General features: G+C 58.6%; 7 protein-coding genes across 7 annotated transcripts; 2 read left to right on the top strand and 5 right to left on the bottom strand.

Moving 5' to 3' along the window:
• Nucleotides 1-148: 148 nt before the first annotated feature.
• Nucleotides 149-1822, bottom strand: WHR41_00597 (uncharacterized protein; the record flags this gene model as incomplete). The annotated part of the gene is made up of 1 exon (XM_069369203.1): nucleotides 149-1822. One exon carries the CDS (start codon nucleotides 1820-1822, stop codon nucleotides 149-151), a length of 1674 nt encoding a protein of 557 aa, XP_069233643.1.
• A 342-nt stretch (nucleotides 1823-2164) lies between these two features.
• Nucleotides 2165-4673, bottom strand: gsdA (Glucose-6-phosphate 1-dehydrogenase). The gene is made up of 3 exons (XM_069369202.1): nucleotides 4286-4673; nucleotides 2709-4087; nucleotides 2165-2648 (listed from the first exon to the last, which is right to left on the bottom strand). The coding sequence occupies exons 1-3, from the start codon at nucleotides 4330-4332 to the stop codon at nucleotides 2533-2535; spliced, it is 1542 nt and encodes a 513-aa protein (XP_069233642.1). The 5' UTR covers nucleotides 4333-4673; the 3' UTR covers nucleotides 2165-2532.
• A 1709-nt stretch (nucleotides 4674-6382) lies between these two features.
• Nucleotides 6383-7682, top strand: RPL33A (60S ribosomal protein eL33). The gene is made up of 3 exons (XM_069369201.1): nucleotides 6383-6551; nucleotides 6700-6896; nucleotides 7007-7682. The coding sequence occupies exons 1-3, from the start codon at nucleotides 6517-6519 to the stop codon at nucleotides 7102-7104; spliced, it is 330 nt and encodes a 109-aa protein (XP_069233641.1). The 5' UTR covers nucleotides 6383-6516; the 3' UTR covers nucleotides 7105-7682.
• A 409-nt stretch (nucleotides 7683-8091) lies between these two features.
• WHR41_00594 (uncharacterized protein) lies at nucleotides 8092-9416 on the bottom strand. The gene is made up of 2 exons (XM_069369200.1): nucleotides 9227-9416; nucleotides 8092-9161 (listed from the first exon to the last, which is right to left on the bottom strand). The coding sequence occupies exons 1-2, from the start codon at nucleotides 9349-9351 to the stop codon at nucleotides 8339-8341; spliced, it is 948 nt and encodes a 315-aa protein (XP_069233640.1). The 5' UTR covers nucleotides 9352-9416; the 3' UTR covers nucleotides 8092-8338.
• Nucleotides 9417-9913: 497 nt separating this feature from the next.
• WHR41_00593 (uncharacterized protein) lies at nucleotides 9914-15559 on the top strand (the record flags this gene model as incomplete). The annotated part of the gene is made up of 3 exons (XM_069369199.1): nucleotides 9914-10585; nucleotides 10649-15320; nucleotides 15390-15559. The coding sequence occupies exons 1-3, from the start codon at nucleotides 10262-10264 to the stop codon at nucleotides 15557-15559; spliced, it is 5166 nt and encodes a 1721-aa protein (XP_069233639.1). The 5' UTR covers nucleotides 9914-10261.
• A 370-nt stretch (nucleotides 15560-15929) lies between these two features.
• WHR41_00592 (uncharacterized protein) lies at nucleotides 15930-17903 on the bottom strand. Its single transcript, XM_069369198.1, has 3 exons — nucleotides 17577-17903; nucleotides 17413-17521; nucleotides 15930-17028 (listed from the first exon to the last, which is right to left on the bottom strand). Exons 1-3 carry the CDS (start codon nucleotides 17822-17824, stop codon nucleotides 16090-16092), a joined length of 1296 nt encoding a protein of 431 aa, XP_069233638.1. The 5' UTR covers nucleotides 17825-17903; the 3' UTR covers nucleotides 15930-16089.
• A 3893-nt stretch (nucleotides 17904-21796) lies between these two features.
• On the bottom strand, nucleotides 21797-23407 carry WHR41_00591 (uncharacterized protein; the record flags this gene model as incomplete). Its single annotated transcript, XM_069369197.1, has 1 exon — nucleotides 21797-23407. One exon carries the CDS (start codon nucleotides 23405-23407, stop codon nucleotides 21797-21799), a length of 1611 nt encoding a protein of 536 aa, XP_069233637.1.
• Nucleotides 23408-23497: the final 90 nt, after the last annotated feature.

Genomic DNA, 23497 nt, shown 5'->3' with positions numbered 1-23497 from the left:
ATAATCCCACACCTGAGAAATGCACAATACCCGAGACAATGCTGTGCCGCTTGCCATCCCCCAAATCTATCATGCTCGTTAAGCCGTGGAATTGTAGCCCGGAAGAAAAAGAAGAAAGAAGAGTAGATACCTAGTCCCAGCCATCACTTCAGAGCCCCAACGCCCTACACCTCCACGCCGCCCACGCCGCACAAACAGCCCCGATGAACAAACACACGCCTATCCCACTCACGCCGTCCGTCCCATGGTGCTCCTCCGGGTCCGCGTGCGTCGCCAGCTCCGGGCTTTTGCCGGGCTCGAGGATGCTGAAGACGAGCGTGCTGATGCCCGTGCCGACGAACTGCGGCAGGGTCGTGAAGATGTTCAGCACGCCTAGGTACACGCCGGCCATCTCGCCGGTGCTGGGGTTTGGGTTCGAGGGGTCGGAGGCGGTGGATTCGAGCGAAGGGTGCCGGATGTGCAGCGTGGATTGCGAGGCGGGCGCGGAGGCGAGCTCGACGTCGTCGGTGTCGAGCTGGGCGTAGGCGGACGGGTTGGGCGAGGAGAGTTTGTTGATCTCGGTGCCGATGAGGGCGAAGGAGGCCCAGCCGCCGATGGCCCAGGGGAGGCCGCAGAGGGCGACGAGGATGGTGGCGAAGTGCACGCTGCGGACGAAAGGGGCGAAGAGCATGCTGGCCGTGAAGGTGAGGTTGGCGAGCAGCCAGGCGACGGGGAGGGTGGGTTTGTAGGCGTTGAGGGAGGGGACGCGGCTGAGAACTGGTTCGAGGCGGCGCGGTGGGCGCGGGGTGAAGGGCGATTTCTCTTCGTCTGTGGGGCTGCGGGCCAGGTAGGGGAGGATGAGGGAGAGGCCGAAGCTGACGAAGGAGAAGACGATTAGAGCGCGGCTGCCGACGCGGCCGACGTCTGAGAGGGCGTCTTTGGAGGAGGAGTCTGCGGGAGCGTCGTAGCGAAGGTAGATTTCTCCGACCCATGTGCTGCCGTAGAAGAGGAAGGGGAACCATCCGATCCAGCTCCAGAATTGAACCCAGCAGATGGCGGAGATCCTAGGCGGAAGAGCTCGGAGCGTTGCAAAGAGATCTTTGACCATGTTGATAGCGGTCTTACTCGTCGAATCTTGCGTCTTGCCGTTCGAGACGAATACTCGTTCCCGCACAGCCCAGCACGTAGCTCCCTGCGCAATAGCAATCGCAATCGCAGCTATAACACAGACCTTCTTGAACTGCGAGTCGCCGAACAGCGTCGAGCCCAGTATACTATTCAGATCCAGCGCTCCCACCGCATACACCAGCATATGTCCGAACCCAATCATCCTGCTCGCCCACGCCGAACCAAGCTGCTGCTTCTCAATCGGCAGCGTATCCACGATCAAGCTCCGACACGTCGACTGCACGATATTGATGATGAAGTCCAGCAGATAGATATCCACTACCGCCAGCGCAATCGTAAGATCTCGTCGCCTCTGATCTTCCGCGACAAACAACCCAACCAGGTCCCCACACCAGCCCAGCACAACCAGACACACAACCACACCCACCGTCCCGACAACCATGAACGGCCGCCGCCGCCCCCAGCGCCCCGTCCACCGATCGCTGACCATGCCCACAATCGGCTGCATCACCAACCCGCTCAGAGGGCCCGCGACCCAGACCAGGCTAAGTCCGCTCTTGCTCATGCCCAGCGAGAGCAGGAACGGGCTGCAGTACGTCATCTCGGTGCCCCAGGCGAACTGCAGGCCGATGAGCGAGCAGGTGAGGAGGAAGAGCTGGACGGGCTCCGACGCGGTCGCCGGGCGGATGAGAGGGTGGCCGGTCCAGGTGGCCATCGTTGCGCGGTGGGGAGGGAGAGACGTGCGATCAGTCAGTCGCTTTGGTGGTGGTGGTCGGTGGTGGGCGGTTCAGCTTCGCATTGCTAGCTCGGTGGTCTTTGGATTTGCGCAGTCGCGAATTCGCAAGGATTCTGTCGCCGTCGCTTGCGAGTCTTTCTTACGATGCAGAGGTGTACATGTTCAGTACTTGGGAGTTGCAGTTGGGTGCTGCGCGATACATGATGTCGCGAGTGGACAATGCTTCATGAAACTAGGGTCCAGTGCCGACGCGCGCCTGGACGTTGGTAGCCCCGTGGGCGGGTTACACGTCAGCACGTGAGGCGCTGATGAAGAAGATCGTCGCACAAATATAGCAATTGTACATGGAGGTACCCGCCATGCCAATAGCATGAATGCCGAGGCACACGAAGAATACATCGATATGTCCACGTTGTTTGTTCACCGAAAGCTCGTTTATCATTCGCTTTCGACGTGTTCTCTATCGAAGAAAGAAAAGCCACAAAAACCGTCCTCGTTATCCCATCAGGGCCAGTGTCGCAATGCTTTCACCATCATCTCATCAGTCGCATCTTATATTCCTCGGGCATCCAGAGCGCCGTTTCCTCCTCGTCCTGAAAGAACGAGCTTTCACTTTTCGTTGCGTCGTGTTGATCGATGGCAGTGTATTGTCCTGCCTCCATCTATCATTGCATGCTCCATTATCTCGCTTAGAGCTTGTTGGGGGTGTCAGTGCCCGCGCCAGGCCACTGGTAGCCAGCGGCGTCGGAGAACTTGTAGCCGTAAGAAGAGACGAAGTCGTCGAGGACGGCAGGGCCACGGGAACCTGGAGGAATATGTTAGATTTCAAGACTTTTAGGCACATGCTCCAGTACTTCAAACTTACCGTAGGGGTAACCCATGGGAATGATCTCCTTGTTGTCGTCGAGGTAGTGGAGGAGAGGGGTGAAGATTCTCCAGGAGGCGTCAAGCTCGTCGTCACGGACGAAGTTGGAGTGGTCGCCCTTGAGCGCATCAAGGATCAAGCTCTCGTAAGCCTCAGGGATCTTCAGGTCAGAGAAACGCCTGCGGTAGGTGAGGTCAAGCTCAGTGACGACGGTCTGCATGCTGAGGCCAGGGAGCTTGGAGTTCATCTTGGTGTACACACTCTCGTTGGGCTGCACACGCAGGACGAGCTCGTTGCGGGGAATGTCCTTGAAGATGCCGCTGGTGACATCCTTGTACTGGATGCGCACCTCGGTCTTCTGCTCGTTAAGGGCCTTGCCGGCCTTGAGGATGAAAGGAACACCGTCCCAGCGCTCGTTCTTGATGAAAGCAACCATGGAGGCGAATGTCGGGCAGCGCGACTCCTTGGGAACAGTGTCGTCCTCCTTGTAGCCGGGCTTGGAACCGTCAAGAGACTTCTCGTACTGGCCGATGATGACGTTCTTGGGCTCAATAGAGGGCATGCCACGGAGGACACGGACCTTCTCGTCACGGATGTCCTCAGCAGAGAAAGAAATGGGACGCTCCATGGCGAGAAGGGTCAGAACCTGGAGCAGGTGGTTCTGCATAACATCGCGAATGATGCCGAACTCATCGAAGTAGCCGCCACGGCCTTCAGTGCCGAAAGGCTCCTTGAAGGTGATCTGGATGTTGTCGATGTGGTTCCTGTTCCAGGTGGCGCCGAAGAACTCGTTGCCGAACCTGAGGATGAGGATGTTCTTGACCATTTCCTTACCGAGGTAGTGGTCGATACGGAAGATCTCCTCCTCCTTCCAGTTGGGCCTGAGAGCGCGGTCGAGCTCGCGCGAGGAGGGAAGGTCCTTGCCGAAGGGCTTCTCGATAATGATGCGGGCAATGCCCTTCTTGGGGTAGGTGTTCTTCTTCAGGCGCTCAGAGACGGGAATGAAAACGGACGGGGGAAGAGCCATGTAGAAGACACGGTTGGTCTCGGGCTGGCCCTTCTCGAGCTCCTGAAGGTGCTTCTCGAGAGCCTGGAAGCTCTCGTCATCGTCGTACTGGCCGGACACGTAGGTGGTGTGCTTGCAGAACTCCTCGAGCTGCTGCTCAATCTCGGGTGTGGGAGTCTTGATGTAGCTCTTGACACGCTTCAGGTACTCGGGGTGGTCCATCTTGGTGCGGGCATAGCCGACAATCTTGACGCCCTGCGGGAGGTAGGCATTGCGGTAGAGACCGAACAGGGCAGGGAAGGTCTTCTTCTTTGCGAGGTCACCGGAGGCACCGAGGACAATGATGGTGGTGTTGTCCTTCAGCTCCTTGGTTCTGTGATTAGAAATATCAGCGGCTGCTCCTCGGTGTTGCGCAAAGTCGGTGGTGGTATGATTGCATGGGCGCGATGACTCGGTGTCGAGTCGGGCAGGGCTGGTGAATGCATTCGCTGCAAGTCGACCAGGGAGCGCGTCATTGCACATTTCGCGGCGTCTGTCGGCGACCTAGATGGGTGACATGGGAAAAACTTACCCGGCATTCTCGGTCTCAACATCGGGGTGGATGACGGTGTCAGCCATCGTGTCGACGTGGCAGAGGGGTAAGGTAGCGATGGGAGGGTGCCGACGGTGGAGGTCGGCTGTGAGAAGTTGGGTTGGAGTGTGGTGGTGTAAAGTAAAGGGAGAGGCAGATGTTTCACGGGCGATTGGGAAATGGTTGAGCAGGGCGAGTCGGTCTCAGTCCGTCGTCGAAGCTCGCGGCGGTGGAGTGGGGCAGCGAGGCGGCAAAAGAGAAGACGTCAGAGAGCGCTTGGATCAGAAGCGATTGTTGATGGGGACCGCCGTTTCCACCGCCGAAACGCTTCCACTTGCCTCAAGCACGATCGCAAAATCTGCTGTTGGCAATAATGTGTCCTTCCATTTTTGTTCTACTATTGTACACTGTATCTCTGACGGCCGCCATGCGTGCCGGTGTGGTGCGGACGAGTTGATCGGTCAGCGGCCTTTCTGGTTACAAAGCCGCCGAAACAATGATGAAGCCGACAGCTCCGGCGGGCTCACCTCCCCTCGCGCTTTCGAACACACCGAGTGCGCGTGGCTGGCCTCCCCGGTAAATATGGGTGACGGGGCCGGCCTCGGACGTCTGCTTTTGATGTCTTCAGCGATCGGATTACACAATTCCGACGTCCAACGCACGGCGATACTCGCTAGCAAATGGCGATGCATCCTGCAGCTGAATGGAAATGCTCTGCACCGTCTGGACAATCAACCGCTCGGTACCGCTGCCTTGGGCTGCATGTATCCGTCGTGTTCTCCGGGTGAAATGCAAGCATCCGCGGACAACGAATGGCAAGTTCCTCCGGACTCGAGGTGGAGGAGCGTCTCCGCGCCCGGCTTTTGCGTATCGCCGCCAATTTTACGCGAGACTATGCTCTAATACCTTGGTTGACCTTGACCTCGCCGTTGCCAATAGTGGTCTGATCATGGCCTTGCTGCAACCGTCCGCAGCGTTGTTGTCTCAAAGAGCATAGAAGCTGGTCATCTCAGAGATTAGGCACGCCTCCATGGCAACCGCAAAGAGCATTTCATGACAGTACATCGGGCTTGCGCTCACACAAAGCTGATAACCCTGCTCATGGCCTTCTAACCAATTTCTCTCCTTGCCCTAGAAGAACACAGTATCGGCGTTTCTAGGCATCGAGTCACTGCAAATGTTCGCCTTTGATTAGGAAATCAACAGGGCTGGCGGACAAGTAGGGCTCAATTGGTACAGTAAGTGGACATCGACTTGTTCTCATAATCAGGACGTGATGTGGTGCTCAAGTCAGATTGCTGCGTGTATCGATGCCAACTGGATCTATTGCGGCTAAAGACAACCTTAACGATTTACATCCTTCGAAGTGGATCGTGCACTCTGCCTTTCATATGCCGGCCACAATAGCTATTCTCAACATCGCTATCAGATTGGCTGTCGCGCTTTTGGTCCTAATATCGATTGTTGCAGACGGATCGGATTCTGGAGGTTGTACCGCCGTATTTGACAGCCCACCGATCATCCGGAAGCTCGTAGACACACGCTGGGCCCTTTTGCCGGAATCGTCGGGTTATAAGAGGGGTCCGGCACGAGAGTCAACCTCTCGAATTCGTCTGGACCTCTTTAGGTATGTTGAAGAAGTAGGTATCGTGCTACCCTCCGCTCGGATACTGCTGAGTGCGTCTACTAGTTGAAAAGCTTGTGACTACCTAGCAATCTTTCGACTACGCTTGGGCACTTTTGCCTCACGTGTTTTTGTCAACCGGAATATTATGATTCCTGCACCGTTTCAAGGCATTGTGCACCGATTTTTTGTTGGCGATGATGATCTGAAAAGAGGGCAAATTCATGATTTTGAGCAGCCTGGTGTACCAGACAGAGGCCGCTCACTAGTGGTGCCTGAGGCACACCGTGAAAATCGGGCAAACGACCTGGTCGTGGCCGCAGACGTGATAGAAGAGATCAATACATCAGTCGTCAGAACAGCACACAAAAGATGCAATCGCTTAAATTCAACATGCGTGATTTTTACAGTTTAATCGTCTTTCCCTCACAGCCCATTCTGCCCGTCAGAGTGTTGGCTGCTTCAAAAGCGCACGGACTCTCTTGGCAGTCGCACTTTCAATCTCGAAGTTGGTGGCCCAGGGCAAGAGCAGCGTCAGACGAGCACGACAACGACCACCCAGCGACCCTCCGATCAACTCTCCCTTAACCGCAGAACAGTCGTCAAGATGCCGTCCGAGCAGGGTCACAGGCTTTACGTCAAGTACGTCCGCACCGCGATATCCCACCGGAGGAAGAACACCGAATCTCGAATCTTCAATCATGCGACGGGAGCACCATAGGCGCACGGCACAGAGGAGGATGGACATGATACCAGAGGATAGAATGCTGACTGGAGGTTTTCTCAACAGGGGCAAGCACGTCTCGTTCCAGCGCTCCAAGCACGCCCTGAGGCCCAACACCTCCCTCATCAAGATCGAGGGCGTTGACGACCCCAAGGCCGCCACCTTCTACAACGGCAAGCGCATTGCCTACGTCTACCGTGGCAAGAAGGAGATCCGTGGCACCAAGATCCGCGTCATCTGGGGCAAGGTCACCAGGCCTCACGGTACGTTTTTGCGCCCGCCACACCCGAGGGAATTATTGAGGCAATGGAGAGGCGGAATCGCATGGCACAAGGCATACCAAGGAACCAATACTGACGGAACATTCACACAGGCAACTCCGGTGTCGTCCGCGCACAGTTCAAGCACAACCTCCCCCCCAAGAGCCTCGGCGCCATGGTCCGCGTCATGCTCTACCCCAGCTCGATATAAGTGCTGGATAACCCGAATCGCGGTTTGACGATGGATGGCTGGGTTTGACTTCGAAACGGGGAGAAAGGAAAAGGAACGAGGGGAGTCGCCTGAGAGTCAAACGAGCCTGGCATCATCCGTTTGTCTGTTTGCTTTCGCCGGCGTAGGAGCATTTCGGAATGGGCGATGCGCGATAAAAGGTATCGACTCTTATTAGAACAATCAAACCCTTGCACCCACCCCGGACCCCGGGGGGAAGAACCCAATTTCACGAAGACTCCCATCTTGGAGACCCTAGGTTCACCATGAACTTGTGCAGATGCAGGTGATATACGGGAATGAGGTTGAATGTTGTGCAAGTGCAGCCAGCGAGCAACTGGCACAGACGAATAGACCTTCGTGGCGAATGGCCCGGCATGTCCAAAGCAATCACATCAAAGCACGATCCTCCTGGACCCATCGATTCTGATACATCGCCATTACCCAAGCATGAGTGGCCGTAGACAGTCCCGTACCAACAGCGCAACTTCGCAAATACAGACGCACCCAAACCAGCAGTCGAGAACGGACAAGATCAGCTTTCGTCAGTGTGCATGAGGCGCTCCACCTTCACTTCCCTTATCTGCCACGCGATAGGCGTTCTATGTCCATGCACCATGCAACCATCCCCCATTCTCACTGTGGCACTCACCTCTCTGGCAACAACTCGTCGCGCCTTTTGCTTTCGCCCAAAAGATCCTATGCAATGTGTTTTCCTATAGAGCGGTGCGTGAGTCCATTCATCCTTATACCTACAGTAGGGTGCAACTCAGTTCGATGGCCGCTGTAACGCTTCCAGGTTGCTTTACGCAACACGGTCATGCCATACAGCTCAATTGGAGAGATCAATGTCTGACGATGGTAGGACGGCATATCTGCCCGCTCACTGGTCATTCAACAAGCCTTAGGTCTAGTAGGTCTGTCGTTCCTGCTAAACAAGGTGGTGCTATGGATGTGGATGCAGAAAGCTAAGTGTGCGTTGATCCCGATTCTGCGTCAATGAAGTATGATATACACGTAGATCTATGGAAAGGCCGATGGCTGCCTTCTCCTCTCCAAGAGAATGCGGATTCCCGCCCGTTAATGTAGAAATGTGGTTGTTTGACGCCACGAACGCCGCCGCTATGCTTTGCCACTCGCTCCGAGCGGATTTGGTCCCAAAGTGTTTCTCGACTTCCTTTTTGACTTTCCCTTTCCTCTCACACTTCGCATCACATTAAGCGAACACAACCCGGTTGTCCAGCGGATCGACCTGCTTGACGCCCTCGCCCGTCCGCAGACCGAGGTCCCTGTGCCTGTTCTTGCGCTCGAGCGTGCCCTCCGTGCGCTCGTTGTAGCGGCCGGCCTTCGCCCTGCGCAGGTCCGAACGGATCTGGTTGGGGCTGACGAACTCCTTGTTCTCGTAGATGACGGGCCCGCCGAAGGAGCCCTCGAGGATCACGATGGGCGTCAGCACCAGGCGCGGGCCGATCTCGACGAGCGAGATGGACGTCTCGCCCGGGCGGCCGGTGATGGATGGGAGCGAGGTGGGGTCTGCGGGCGTCGTCTCGTCGGCGGTGGGCTTGGGGTGCTTCGCGGCTTCGGTCTCGGAGATCTGGTAGCAGCGGATCCAGACTTTGCCGTCGGCGAGGGTGAAGCCCATGACGTGGTCGGTGAAGGGCTTGACCTTGCGGCTGCCAGGCGGCACGCCGAATGTGTGTGTGAGGAGCTCTTTCATGACGCGGGTGTGGGCTTGCTTGTCGAAGCTGGCGTCGAAGCTGAGGATGGGCCGCGAGCCTTTGAGGCAGTTGCCGGTGAAGTTGAGCTCTTCGGTGGTGTGGACGTTTTGGCAGTGCATCTTGATGGTAGGGCCGTTGGGCGGCTTGGACAGCCAGATGTAGAGATCCTTGCCTTTGCGGGCCTCGAAGAAGAGGACATTGTTGCAGTTGTAGAGGTCGGCGAGCTCGTTCAGTTGCGAAAGCTGGGTCTTGGTGTCGAGTTTGGCGTCTTTGCGGGAGTGAGGGAGGAGGGAGTGTAGGTCGTTGAGGAGGTGGCGATGTCTGTTGTCGCAATGTCAGTACAAACGCTCTGGTGCCTTTGCCTCTCCTATTTTTCCAGCGCATACCTCATGGTAACACCTCTTGAGCTCAAGATCAAGACTCTCTGTCTGTTCTTGGGCTTCTCTGCGTCGCCCGCCCGGCCGGCACCCTCCTTGCTCCCCTTGTTCAGCGACTTGTAGACTGCTGCCATGACCGCGACCGTGTTTCGAGGATTTTCAGCGGTAGTCGCAGTACGATATGCTCGTCGGCGCAAAGCTGGAAAATTCGCGGTCTCAAATTCAGGTCGTCTCTATCGCTACTAGCGCCGACCGAGCCGCGGGCAGCGGGCAGCCGGGGCTTGCCGCGCCTGATCGGGACCCTTGGACGACCTTCCAACAACGAAGCCGCGCAAAACGATCAGCCCGCAAGCTGCATCGCCGCCGGCGACAGGCGACGCGCGAACAAGCGTCTTGCGCGCCCGTGGCAATCGATGCGCGAGACGGCAAGCGACGGCCGCAACCTCAGGCGCCCGCCCGTAGACACATCGCACCAGCCCTCTGTTTGCCTCGTCGCGCATCCGCGTCCATATAATATTATAACACGCTGCGCGCACGCCCGCAGCCACCGCGTGCCGGCGTGTAAAAGCGAGGAGCAGCAAGCTTGACACGACCAAGCGCTCGCTCCCTCGCCCTCGCTCGCGGAGGCACGTCAGCCGCTCTATCCAAACCCCATCCCCGTCCACCATCGCCGCCCGCCCATCCCATCCATCCGCCCATTCCCCCTCCCTTCATCACCACACCACCACCTCCTCCGCCGCCCAACACCTCATCTCCGCCGACGCCGCGTCGCGCTGCCTGAGCCTCCGACTCTGCGTGCCAAGCCGTGCATACCGTCCCTGTCTCGCTCGCCTGCACCAAGGGGTGGCGCTGTGCCTTGACCGCGCATCGCATCCAGTCCATCTACCTGCCGTCCTGTCTGCCATCAACAGCGCGCCGGCCGCGGAATTCTCAGGGCGTCCTTACCGTCGCCTCGCCTTCGCGATCCGCTGAATCGCCTTGACTGCTTGGGCAATCGCAGATGGCACGTTAATAGCGCGACTTTCGCACCGCACGCCTATCACCATGTACAACCCGCGCCATACGCCCGGCATGGAAGGCGCGCACAACAACAACAGCCACCACTCGCCAATGCAAGCCGCGGCGCGCGCATACACCCCGGCCGACCAACAACAGCGAAACCGTTCAGGATCACACAATGGCATTCCGCTATCGCCCAATCACTATCGCAGCGGTCCTACGTCCCCATCCGCCAGCAGGCCTCCGCGCCCCTCATCGCCATCTGCACGCGATAGACCAGCATCGAGTTACTACGATCCCATAAGTGAAGGCAGAGCGAGCGCAAGAGATAGCAATACCACACCATATCAGCCAAGATCGCCGTCACATGTAAGACTAGATACTGGACTAAGCAAGTCTTGAGCTAGCAGCAAAACTAACATCTTGACACAGAACCGTACGTCTTACGAACAACCATCGTCGGCTTACACCAACGGCAACCACGCTGAGCAGCATACACCCATGCCCCGCTCAGTGGCACAGTCTTCTCCAAACCACGGTCATCCGCCTCCAAGCAACGACGCTAGATCGCCTAAAGGAGCATATGATCCTGCTCGCCCGAACGGGATGCACTCACATACCCCAAGCCAAGAGTCCACGACTGCGCCTGCACCGGCGCCGCCGCCTCCCGTCCGCTCATCAAATCCCATGTCGATGATGAACCTGCTTTCTGACGACACCGCTTCCGCCCCTTCGAAAGCGCCGACACCACCGACATCCGCTGCAGCTCGGCAATCGCCTGTCCAGCAAACGAGTCGCAAGTCGAGCGCCTCAAACAAGGCCAGGGACGAGATTCCTGCTGCGCCGCGATCCCGGAAGTCATCTCACAGCGAACGCGAGTCCAAGATGGCGCCTCCGGTCGCTCCGCAACCGCAATCAACCCCGCGTGCACCGGCTGCCCCTGTACAAACTGGACCTCCAGCCTTGACCATTCGGGACACGGAGCGAGCATATGCTGAGATTGAGTCTCAAGACCTCTCCGACCCCGAGCACGAGCCTGAGATGTTCGCCAAGGACAAAGATGAATATCTTCAGAAGGCAAACAAACGGGCGCTCGAGATTCAAGTGGCAGAAGGCCAGAAGCGCAAGCGCAGAAGAGTGACATTGATGCAGAAGTGGCATGACCAGTTCAGCGCAGCTGCGGACGCGGACCGCGCGGCATACGTTGAAGCGCACAAGAACGAGGTCGAACAGGAGGTTCGCCTCAAGGAGGTCGAAGAGGACAAGGAGCGCAAGAAGGATCAACAGCGCAAGCGGCGCCGCGAAAAGGCGATCGCAGACGAGAAGATCAAGCGCGATGAGGCCATTCAGACTCTGGCTGAGGTCCAGGACGAAGACGAGAAAGCTCGCATCCAGAAGGAGATTGAGCGTGCCAACAAGAAGATCCGCGATACCGAGTGGAGACTGCAAGGCATCACCCCTACCAAGGAGCTGCGTAACGAGTCGCCTCACAACCAAGCTGCGCTTGGCCGACGCGAGAGGGAGGTGCTCATGGAGGGCGGCCTCATGACATCCTTCCACAGCAGCCGCAGTATGGGCGAAGATGGTACTCCAGAATTTGTGACCAGCGGCCGTGGTCGTGGTCGCGGCGGCAGAGGCGGTGCAGCTGGCCGCGCCAGGAAGAGCAAAGAGCAGAAGCAAGCCGAAAAGGAGAATGCTGCTCGTGCCCAGATGTACCTCGACCAAGGCGAGGAGCTGCCCCCTCTTGCGCCGAAGGAAGAGGAGCGCTTGAAGCTTCTGGGAGACCGCCCACCTTTCGACAGGGAGGACTCCGAAGGCGCCAGTGAAATGACGCCAGCCGCTTTCGATATCCAGCCTACCGCAGGATTGACCGGAATGGCCAAGTTCGACTCCAAGGGATACAATCAGATTTACGAGCAAATCACCCGCGACATCTCGAAGGCAGTGCCGAAGGTCGTGCGAGTTAAAAATAACAGTCTGGACACGAAAGCATCCAACGCCCGCAAGACCGCGCAGCTTGCGGCTAAAGAGGCTCGCAGGTGGCAACTCCGGACGAACAAGAGCACGAAGGACGTCGCGGCGCGCGCGAAGAGAGCCATGAGAGAGATGATGGGCTTCTGGAAGCGCAATGAGCGTGATGAACGCGAGGGTAGGAAGGTCGCTGAAAGGCACGAGCTCGACAAGGCGAAGAAGGCCGAAGCTGAGAGAGAAGCCAACCGCCAGAAGAGGAAGCTCAACTTCTTGATTTCGCAGACGGAACTGTACTCGCATTTCATTGGCAAGAAGGTCAAGACAGACGAGATCGAAAAGCAAGGCACAGGCGAAGGCGATGGTGTTGCTACCAGCGGTCAGACTACGACAGAAAACCCCAACGCAGAGCAGACTGTCGACTTGCCTAACTCGGACGCCACCGTTGGTCAAAGGGTCACGAACTTCGACGACCTGGATTTCGATGCCGAAGACGAAACGGCGTTGCAGAACGCTGCCATGGCGAATGCACAGCACGCGATCCAGGAAGCTAAGGACCGCGCCAAGGCCTTCGACAAGAAGCCAGAAGATGGGGACAAGGCGGAAGGTCCCACTGAGTTCGACGATGAGGGCGAGATGAACTTCCAGAATCCTACGTCGCTGCAGAGCATGGATGTAGCGCAGCCCAAGATGCTGTCTTGCCAGCTTAAGGAATATCAGATCAAGGGTCTCAACTGGTTGGTCAACTTGTACGAACAAGGCATCAACGGTATTCTGGCAGACGAGATGGGTCTCGGCAAGACTGTTCAATCCATCTCGGTCATGGCATACCTCGCGGAAATGCACAACATCTGGGGACCGTTCCTGGTCATTGCTCCCGCGAGTACCCTGCACAACTGGCAACAGGAGATTGCAAAGTTCGTGCCAAACTTGAAGGTCCTGCCCTACTGGGGCTCCGCCAAAGACCGCAAGATCCTCCGCAAGTTCTGGGATCGCAAGCACGTCACCTACAACAAGGACTCGCCTTTCCACGTCCTCGTGACTTCATACCAGATTGTCGTTGCTGACACGCCTTACTTCCAGAAGGTCAAGTGGCAGTACATGATTCTCGATGAAGCGCAGGCGATCAAATCGTCACAATCATCCCGCTGGAAGGCTTTGCTTGGCTTCCATTGCCGCAACCGTCTGCTGCTCACTGGTACGCCGATTCAGAACAACATGCAAGAGCTCTGGGCGTTGCTGCATTTCATCATGCCTTCACTCTTTGACAGCCACGACGAGTTCAGCGAGTGGTTCTCCAAGGACATCGAGAATCACGCCCAATCCAATTCAAAGCTCAATGAGGATCAACTCCGCCGTCTTCACATGATTCTGAAGCCCTTCATGCTCAGGCGTATCAAGAAGCACGTGCAGAAGGAATTGGGTGACAAGATTGAAGAAGACGTCTATTGCGACCTCACTTACCGCCAGCGTGCCATGTACACGAAGCTACGCGATCGCATTTCGATTCTCGATCTCATTGAGAAGGCGGCAAACGGACAGGACGAGGACACGGCAAACTTGATGAACTTGGTCATGCAATTCAGGAAGGTCTGCAACCATCCCGATCTGTTCGAAAGAGCCGATGTGTGGAGTCCTCTCACTACCAGCAAGTATGCGGATACCGCCAGCTTCATGCGCGAGGGCTACAACATCAACGTCTCGTACTCTGTCCGAAGTCTCGTCGAGCTCTGGATGCCGAGCGTGCTGATGGAAGACGCCGGTCGTCTGGATCTGCCGGGTCCGCTCAACACGAAGGCTGGCTGGTTCCAAAAGGCTTTGCGGAATGAGCTGAGTGTCTGGAACGCAGAAAACATCAAGGAAAGTGAGCGCAAGAACGGCGCGTTCTCTTTCTTGAGGTTCATTGACCAGTCTGCGAGTGATGTTGAGCACACCGCGAATCAGTCGCTCGTACAGCGCGTCACTGAGCTTCCTCGTGGTGATGACGATCGATTGGCGAGGTTCAAGCTTGCATATGATGACGATGAGGAGAAGGAGAACGCTGGCTTTACACCAGCCCACGCCATGCTCAACATCGTGAAGCGCGATGATCGCAGGCCTTTGGCAAAGATCGCTACCGAGGGCGTCATGGCAAGTCTGTTCAATGTCTCTGAGAAGACCATGAATGACACTGGCTACGATACCATCGAGACCTGCTACTTGCCTCGTTCCACAGCTCCTCCAGCTGAGTTAGTCTGCTCGAGTCAACAGGCTCTTCAAGAAAAGGAGACCACTTTCTTCAACGTCGGGCTGCGCCGTGCACTTTACCCCATCGACGCGCCGACAGAAGCTGCTCTTTTGCAGTCGAAGTTGCCGCCCAACAAATTCCCAAGAACCAACATGCTCCCGGCGCCTCCATCTCAAAAGCAGCGCTACACCGACATCCGCGTACCGAGCATGCGCCGCTTCGTCACCGACTCCGGCAAGCTCGCCCAGCTCGACAGGCTCCTCCGCAAGCTCAAGGAAGGCGGCCACCGCGTCCTCCTCTACTTCCAAATGACCCGCATGATCGACCTGATGGAAGAGTACCTCACCTACCGCAACTACAAATACTGCCGCCTGGACGGCTCCACCAAGCTCGAAGACCGCCGCGACACCGTGGCCGCCTTCCAGTCCTCGCCCGAGATCTTCGTCTTCCTGCTCTCGACGCGCGCCGGCGGCCTCGGCATCAACCTCACCTCCGCCGACACGGTCATCTTCTACGACAGCGACTGGAACCCGACCATCGACTCGCAGGCGATGGACCGCGCGCACCGCCTCGGCCAGACCCGCCAGGTCACCGTCTACCGCCTCATCACGCGCGGCACCATCGAGGAGCGCATCCGCAAGCGCGCCCTGCAGAAGGAGGAGGTCCAGCGCGTCGTCATCACCGGCCAGGCCGGCGCGGGCGTCGACTTCAACAACCGCTCCACCCGCGAGAACAACCGCACGAAAGACATCGCCATGTGGCTCGCGGACGACGACCAGGCGGCCGCCATCGAGCAGCGCGAGGCCGAGCTCGCGGAGCAGGAGGCGCGCGAGGGCGGCGGCCGCAAGAGGCGCAAGGCCCCCGCGCCCAAGAAGAAGGAGGTTTCCATGGATGACATGTATCACGAAGGTTCGTGTCTCGTCCCCGTCAACTGCACCGTGTTTCCAGCGTACCGTACTGACTTTTGTGACCCAACAGGCGAGGGCCAGTTCGACGACGCGTCCGCCGACCCGTCCGGCGCCGCGACGCCGCTGACCGACGGGCCCGGCGCGCCGGCCGCCAAGAAGCAGCGCAAGAACGCCGCCGGCATGACGAAGAAGGCCAAGGCGATGAAGCAGCGGCTCGCGGTCGTCGACGGCGATGTATGAGTAGGGGAACGTAGAGGAGAGCAGTTTAGGTAATGAGCGACCGGGTGAGCCGCTGCGGGGGGAGGAAGGCGTTAGGCGGAAGGGACTCTCTCACGGGGCGAGGCGTTGTGAGCGTCCTCTCCGTGACGAGAAAAGGCATCGAATGTGGACTCGGGGTTCAGTGGAGGGGAGGAGGCATTCCAAACAAAAAGGTATAATTGGGGAGTCGAAGAGACATGTGGCATTGGGGAGTTTACTGTCTCTGTCTCAGATGGATGGTCCTTTCCAGGCCCTTGCTGGGAGACGCACGGGGACTACCGACTTGGTCATTGATTTTTTTTTTTCGGAGCTAGGCTCTCTTGTCCTTTCTACTTTGCTTGATTCCGGAAAATGCTGTGATATTCTTTTTTTTTTAACTACTGCTACAACTACTGTTACAGACAAATTTCTCCCTTTTGCATGATTTTGACAAAACAGAATGCGAATGAGATCCCTTCCCCTATGATGAATCGTACACAGTCCCAGCCTCGAAGATCAAGTCCCAAAGCACATCAGGCTTCAGCGGCCTGCTTCTTCGCCTTCTCCCCCTCAGCCTCCTCATCCCGCTTCTCATCAACAGCCACAGCCAACCAAAGCGAAACCAACAGCACCCCGCCAAACGTAACGCCGATGATCGCCCTCCCCCTCGCCCCCTGCTTGGCCTTCAGCGCCGCGTCGTCGCCCAGAATCGTCACGGCGCTCTTCAAAAACGCATAGCTCGCGCCGCTCCAGACCGTCGTGGCCGCGACGACGTACTCGAAGTAGCGCTTCGCGGCCTGCAGGTCCAGGTCGCCCAGGCCCAGGTCGTGCAGGACGGGCAGGTGGTGCGAGTCGGCGGTGAGCACGGGCAGCGCGAGCGCGGAGCCGAGCAGCAGCAGCTGCAGGAAGGTGTTGTACTTGCTGACGGTCGTGGGGTGGACCTCGGCGCTGGGCAGGGAGAAGTCCCAGTAGCGGAGGAAGGTCTTGGGCGCGGGCAGCGAGGCGTAGCGGTAGTAGATTGCGGCGATCGCGAGGCTGGCGTCGCGGCCGAGGATGAGGGCGGCAAGGGAGGCGGGGATGAGGCCTTTGATGCCGAGCGTGGCGGTCATGATTATCATGAGGGCTTTGTCGGCCATGGGGTCCATGACGGAGCCGGCGACAGTCTGCAGCTTCCATTTGCGCGCGAGGTAGCCGTCGATGAGGTCGGTGATGCCGGCGTAGGCGAAGAGGAGGAGAGCCGCGGTATGTTGGTCGTGGAGGAGGAGGTAGGCGGTGGTGGGGGCGGCGACGAGGCGGGTGAAGGTTAGTAAGTTGGGGATGTTGTAGATGTTCTCGTTTTTGGGCCGTGTAGCGCGGGCGACGGTATCACGAAGGGCAGAGGTGGCGGACTTGGTACGTTCGCGAGCATTTTGCAAGGCGGCGGTAAGGGGCACCTTTGACGGGCCTTGCTGCTGTGGTGAGGGTGAAGGTGGCTATTAGCATATGTCAGCATCATTGTGATTGTATTACACGTCCTGGCCCGATTTGGTGATAGTGAAGTCCGAATGGGTGGTGGTTGATGTATCACGTGATATCTGGCTTGCAAGTGAGGTCAACAAAGTGGCAACCATCCGCAACGTGGCTTACAAACTCTGCCTCTGCACATGCAGAGCCAAACACCATGCAAGATTGCAACACCCGACCCACGTCAGCGGGTGAGACCTGCAACGGGAGGGCGCATGGAGTGTTGCTCATGTGACCACTCATGGCGAGGGCGTGGCTTGACCGATTCGGAGCCAGTGCCGCAGTTGCGCGAAGGAATGCGATCGTCCGCCGGTGGGAAAGGGCAGATAGGAAAGACGCAAGACGGAACCTACACTATGCGACTTGTCGTCTGATTGCTTTGGCCGATCGGGCTCGGCAGAGTAGGACCTAGTCTGTGGTAGACAAGCGATGGGCCTTAGGAGGCGGTCGTTATGGCAAGGTCTGGGTGCCGTTAGGGAGTGTTGGCACGGAAGGCGATGCTAGGGCTACTGCTTACGATGAGCCCTGGGTAGCACGGATCGTCGCGTTGCAAGGGTCGGGAGGATGGCCACGTGAGGCGGCGGCCGGCGTACCGTTGGAGAAAGAGCAGACGCTTCGGGCAAGCAAGCCATGGCAGGGAAAGGCCTTTCGCAAGGCGGCCGGCCGGGGTCGAAAGGGTGTGAGGGCAGGTGAGGTAGAGAAGGCCCTCTTGGAGAGGATGAGGTCACATGACGCCGCAGCCTGGCGACAGAAGAGCGCAGGCATGGCGAGCGATGAGCGCAGGCAGACAGGAAGGCGAGCGCTGGGCAGCTGAAGTCGGGGTGATGGAGCACGTGATCGGGGAAGCAGAGGAGCAAGGCCAGGCAGTCAGGCAACAAACCATTAAGGCAGAAATGGAGCCACAGGCAGCCAGGCAGTAAGGCCACAAAACTATCAAGGCAGCAAGGCAGCAAGGCAGCCACAGGCAGTCTCCGGGCGGGGCAATCGCAAGCGGCGGGAAGGGCGTTGCGGAGCGGGTGGCCCGGGCGCGCAGCAGCAGCTGGAGGGGCGTTGGGTGGCCCGGGGGGCTTTGACGCGCTGGTGCCGGCGGTGGGTGTTGGCGGACCTGTTTCGGCGGGTGTCGGTCGTTCGCGCGAGGCCAGGCGGGCCAGGCGTGCCAGGGCAGGGCTGGACGGCCTGAGATGGCCTGAGATGGCCAGGCTCTCACGGGCTGCTCGGGCAGGCGACGATCGCTGCCCCGCCAAGGCCAAGCGAGCTGCAAGCTCGCATCCGCAAATCCTGCTCGCCTGCACCTGTCGCGCCGCACTGCGCACAGCCCCCCGGCCCTCCCACGCCTCCTGATCCCGGCGACCCGGAAAGCCGGTGCGCACGCCAGCCGCTGCCGCCGCGCCCACTCACGCCCTGCCCCGGCGACCTCACTTCATGCCCCTCCCCTCGCGTCGATACGAGCTCTGCAGCCCCTCGCACCTGCCTCCGCCGCCCCAGCGCCCTGCGACTTCATCCGCTCCTCCAACGCCCACATGCCGAGCCCGTCGCCCAATTTACCCTTGGACCACCGTGTCGTCTTGCTTGCGTCCAGCGTACCATCATCCGCACCCACCGTCCAATCCAGCCCGTGCCATCATCCCCAACAAGCCCCCTCCACTTCCCACCCCGCGGCCGCTAAAACCCTCAAGAGATCAACAGCCCATGCACCATGCACGCAAGCATCATCACCACTCCCAGATCACTAATCACCCATCTCCCCCCAAAAAACGCCTCCCCAGGCAAACGGCCCGATAGGAAAACGCCCTCCCACTCCCAAACGGCAAACCACAGGGCTCAAGTCCGACGAGGCGATCGACTAACTTCCGGCATGGCTGTGTACTCACAGCGCCTCCCGGGCCCGAGCCCGACCGGCAGAGCGACGCGCCGGCGCTGCATGCAGCTAGGCGAGCGAGATCGCAACGGCTCCCTCGCTCCCTCCCTCCCAAGGCTCGAGGAGGATGCTCGCGAGGAACCGCAGCGCTAGCTCGCTCCGTCGATCGGCGCGGAAGGCGGCCGCTTGCTGCCATGGACATGGATGTCGATGTGAACTAGACTAGGCGTGAACCTCGTGTCGTATCGTTTCGTGTGCGACGCCCGGCCGGCAGCGCAGCGCTAGAGCAGGCGCAGCAGAACAGGGAAATAGCCTCCCCCCACTCTTCTCAGAATCCCATGTCTCCATCCATGCATCGCTCGCTAGCTCCCCCATCCCATCCTGACGATCCCCGCCGCCGTCGCGTGCGTTTCCCCTACCTCGCGCGACGACGACGACGATCAATGGAAACAAGCCGGCCCCAGCGGCGGCCAGCCAGTCGATCCATCCGTCGGTCGGTCGCGGCGCCGTTGCGACTACCGTACTACCTACCGCTCTACACACCCTTCCCGTCACGTCACGTCACGTCACGCACAGCATAGCATAGCATAGCATAGCACGTAACAAGTACCCAGCAACCAAGCAAGCAAGCAAGCAAGCAAGCAGCCCCCCAAACCCCACCGCCGAATCACACCCTCCCGCTCCCCCCAAAACTCAACCCCATCACGCGTGCGTGCGTGCGTACCCGTCCGCACGCCAGCCCCTGCGCCACCGACCGCACAAACCCCCCCGGCCCAAGAACCCAGTACCACAGTTCAGCTCGCCGGGCGAAGGATCTGAAGACAGTCGCAGGGCTAAGTCCCTACTGCTACTACCGCGCACACACGTGCGCGAGGCTTTGCCCCTCCCCTCCCCCCCTCGGCGCGGCCTGCGACGAGGGCCCACGACGCGGCCCTAAGGGTTTCCTGGTGGCTAGTGTTTTGGGGCTGCTGGGAAGGAAGGTTATGGGCTATGGGGATGCGAGGCCCTAGTTGGATGGGTGGGCGGGAGCTAAAGCGCGCGGGGGGCCTGGATGGGTGATTGCTGGAGTACCGCTCAGGTGGAGCGACGGACGTGAGTGAGGCGAAGGGCGGCGTGGAGTAGGATTTTGGCCGTGTTCAAATGGCAAAGCAAAGTGCTGTGTGTCGTGCGGCGACGCGAGCGGCCAGTTCTCGAGGGCGGGCGAGCAGATACGGCCGTGACCGTACGTGCCATGACACTACTCACTGATCGATGTTCGCCCTGCGCGGATTCCACTCCCACCCTTGCTGACACGATGGCTCGTACCGCCGTCCACTACCCGCCACCCGCCATCCTGCCTGGCTGGCTGGCTGGCTGGCCAGCGGAAAAGGCGGTGGGGGTTCGACCGCGTGCGTCTGCGCGGTCGATCAATCCTCCCATCAAGCCTCGCCGAAAAGTCGCGCAGGAGCAAACAACGCCCTTAGTCTCGTCGAGCCGGCCGGTCGTTGTAAGCGAGCGCGCATGCGTTAGCTAAGCGTCCGTCGTCCGTCCGCGGCGGCGGGAAGGGCTCGAGACGAGATGGAGCGAAGCGAAGCGAATGCAGATCAAACAAAGCGCAGGATAAAATCCGGAATCCTTCAGCCGCGAGGAACCGACGACGTGAGATGCGAGGAGGGGGGAGCGCGCTTGGGCGCTTTTGGTCTCTTTGGGTTTAGTTGGTCAAAGACGAGTTGAGCATTGATCTGGTCAAAGCTGGGGCGAGGAGGATTATTTTCCGGCGGGACTTGCCAGGCAGGCGAGAGAAATCCTGCAGCAGTAGTGTCTGTCCATGACGCGGAGTGGTTAGAGGCTGCGTGCTGCGTGCTGCGTGCGTGCTCTAGGGGGCTCGTTCTGCAGCGCCGGGGAAACATGCTCAGGCCGAGCACGGTTCGTGGTGGGACGCCTGCGCGTAGCCGGGGGGCGAGACGGAGCGGAGAGAAAGGTTGGGCATCAGCAGGATTAGACCGAGATATCGTATACGAGGTTTGGACAATATCGACCTGAAACGAGACAGCGGGTTTCCCTTTCGAGAGAAGGGAGCCGAAAAGGGGAAGAGGGAACACTGGTGTAGTGATGGGAACGCGAGAAATCGTTCGTAAGCAAAAGGATTGCCAGAGTCAAAGAGACGGCGGTGATAATAGTAAGCAGAAAAGCCAGCCCTGACCGAAAGAAAATGAAATAGAGTACCACTTGCACCTAGTAGAAAAAGCGCGAAAACCAAGAACTCAACTCGAGAGTTTCAATCAAAAATCAAATAAAAGCGCTCACAAAAGCCTTCTCCTTTGGATGGTTTCTCCCATTCGTTTTTCCCACTGTTGCTGATTGACTGGCGGATTTCCCATAAAATCGTACAGAGCCAGGCTCAAAGGCCGGCTCGTGAATTTCCCAGGCCCCCTATAAGAATCCCATCCTTGTAGTCGTTTTTGTGTTCCCCGTGGTCATCTGAACAAACGTTGCTGGTTCAGGCAAAATCAATAAAACGCCGCCCCCTCGAGAGAGACTCGGCCATGAAAGGTCCCTCTCTTCCCTTTGGCATTAACCCAGGATTCCCAGGTGCAAGCGCCTGTGTTGAATTATTTTCTCGAAGGCGAAAAAGAGAACTGAAAGGAAAGAAACAACAACCTGTACAGAAAAGCAATGGCATCATCTGACTGGCCCGCAGGATGATATCCCGGGTACACTGCAGCGTATCAATCGAAAGTCTTCTCCTGCTTCACCTTCTCCTCGTGGTCATCCTCTTCCTTCTTGACCGGCTCCTCCAACTTCAGCTTCCTGGTCGCGGACGTGGAACCAGGCTCAGAGGCAGGACGAGATAGGGTTGGGTTCGGAAGAGGTCCACGGTAGCGTCGTGAAGTCCCATCCTACTGGGAATAGTGGCCGCCGGCAGCCTGCGCCGTTGCAACCTCACCGACCGGTCGGAAGTTCTGGCCGGACGAACTATAGCTGTGGCCGTATCCTGCACTGCCACTGATGCCGAGTCCGCTCATGTCGCCGCTGTGGTGTGCTGAGTGGGGTGCTGCGTAAGAGCCGGAACGATAAGGATCGTGGGACATCGACTGCACAGGAGTGCCGCTGGGCGGGGCACCAGTGTGCGGGCTCTTCATGCTCGCATGGGGCGATTGCTGCGTGCTTGCGCTGGGAGGGGCACCCTGCATTCCGTAGCCTTGAGAGGGAGAGCGCACGGCGTATTGCTGGGCAGGTACGGACGGAGTGCCTTGAGGAGCGCTGTACATCTGATGGCTGGCGCCATTGGTCGTAGGGCTGGTGACGCCGCCGCTATATGACGAGCGGCCTGTAGGTGCACTCATCGAGCCAAAGGTGGATGAAGCAGGTGCTACGGGCGTCTGGTAGCTGGATTGGGGCATCATGCTGGCAGAGCTGTGAGCACCATCGCGTTGCATACCTTGATATGACGCGGGATAAGGATTGCTGTATCCCATCGACTGCGACGAGCCTTGTGAGTCTTCCGGTTTGACACCAGCAGACGGTTGAGATCCGGGCTTGTAGTAGCTACCGTAGGAGCTGGACGCGTAGCTATTTGGAGCGCTGTAGGAAGACGCGCCCGGCTGTGCCCACTGAGTTCCAGGCATTGCACTGTACATGGCAGCATGGCCCGCAGATGTAGTCGTCATGGGAGCGTACATTCCCGGGTACTGTGCACCCCCGAAGTATTGACCAGGCCTGACGGCTTGTCCTCCAGCAGCCATGGGGTTGTACATCATCTGCGGGTGAGCGTGCATCTGGCCGTCGATCGCGTAGTGCTCGGTCTCCTCGATGGGTGCGCGGAAGTTCTGCTTGAGATACAGCTCGGGCCTGACGGAGATGTGCTGAAGACGAGGATCTTGAAGCGGCCTTGCGAGCGCGTTGTGCTTGACATCGTCGACCTTATAGTACGATACCATGTGATGCGAAATGCCGTTGATGGAGATGCTCATCGTCTTCTTGACCAGACCGTCAGCGCGGAAGCCGTAACTATCGACCAGCGAGCCGATGAGAGAGCGTTCGAGTTCCTTGTCCTGCTCAGAGCTTGGAAGACCAGGTTTCGCGTCTGCGTTAACGGGCGGCTCGGGTGGAGTGATTGGCCTCTGCATGTCAGCGTTCTCCTGGCTGTCAGAATCCTGACGCTGGAATCCATCGCCAGGAAGGCTGCTGCGCTTTCGCTTGATGGCGCGCTTCTTCTCTCCGGGAGGGAACGGCTTGTCGAGCTCACGGTAGATGAGGAAATTGCCCAGGATGCGGCTGGGACTCCAGGCTACGCCGTCGGTCCATCGCTTGATGCCGCTGGCGTTCTCCTCGTAGATGAAGATGTTGCCGCTTTTGATGAGCTGGTTGCGTTCGCGGTCGTGAGGCCTGCGTGGGACGTGGTGAAGCTTGCCGCTCAGGCAGGCCTCGAAGAGGATGAGGCCGTCCATGCTGTTCTGGACGAAGCCCTGGAAGGTGGGCACCAAAGGCCCTGCGCCGCCTGCGCTCATGGCGACGTTGGTGAGAGTTTGGATTGACAGGTACTGTGTTTGGAGTAGAGTGGCAGGCAAAAGTCAGTTCGGAGAGCAGGAGCGTATTTA

The sequence above is a fragment of the Cladosporium halotolerans genome (genome assembly GCF_011745625.1).
Source record: "Cladosporium halotolerans strain TM138-S3 chromosome Unknown Sca2, whole genome shotgun sequence".
Taxonomy (NCBI): domain Eukaryota; kingdom Fungi; phylum Ascomycota; class Dothideomycetes; order Cladosporiales; family Cladosporiaceae; genus Cladosporium; species Cladosporium halotolerans.
The sequence above is the reverse complement of the archived record's forward strand: the minus strand, read 5'-3'. Positions and strand labels throughout refer to the sequence as shown.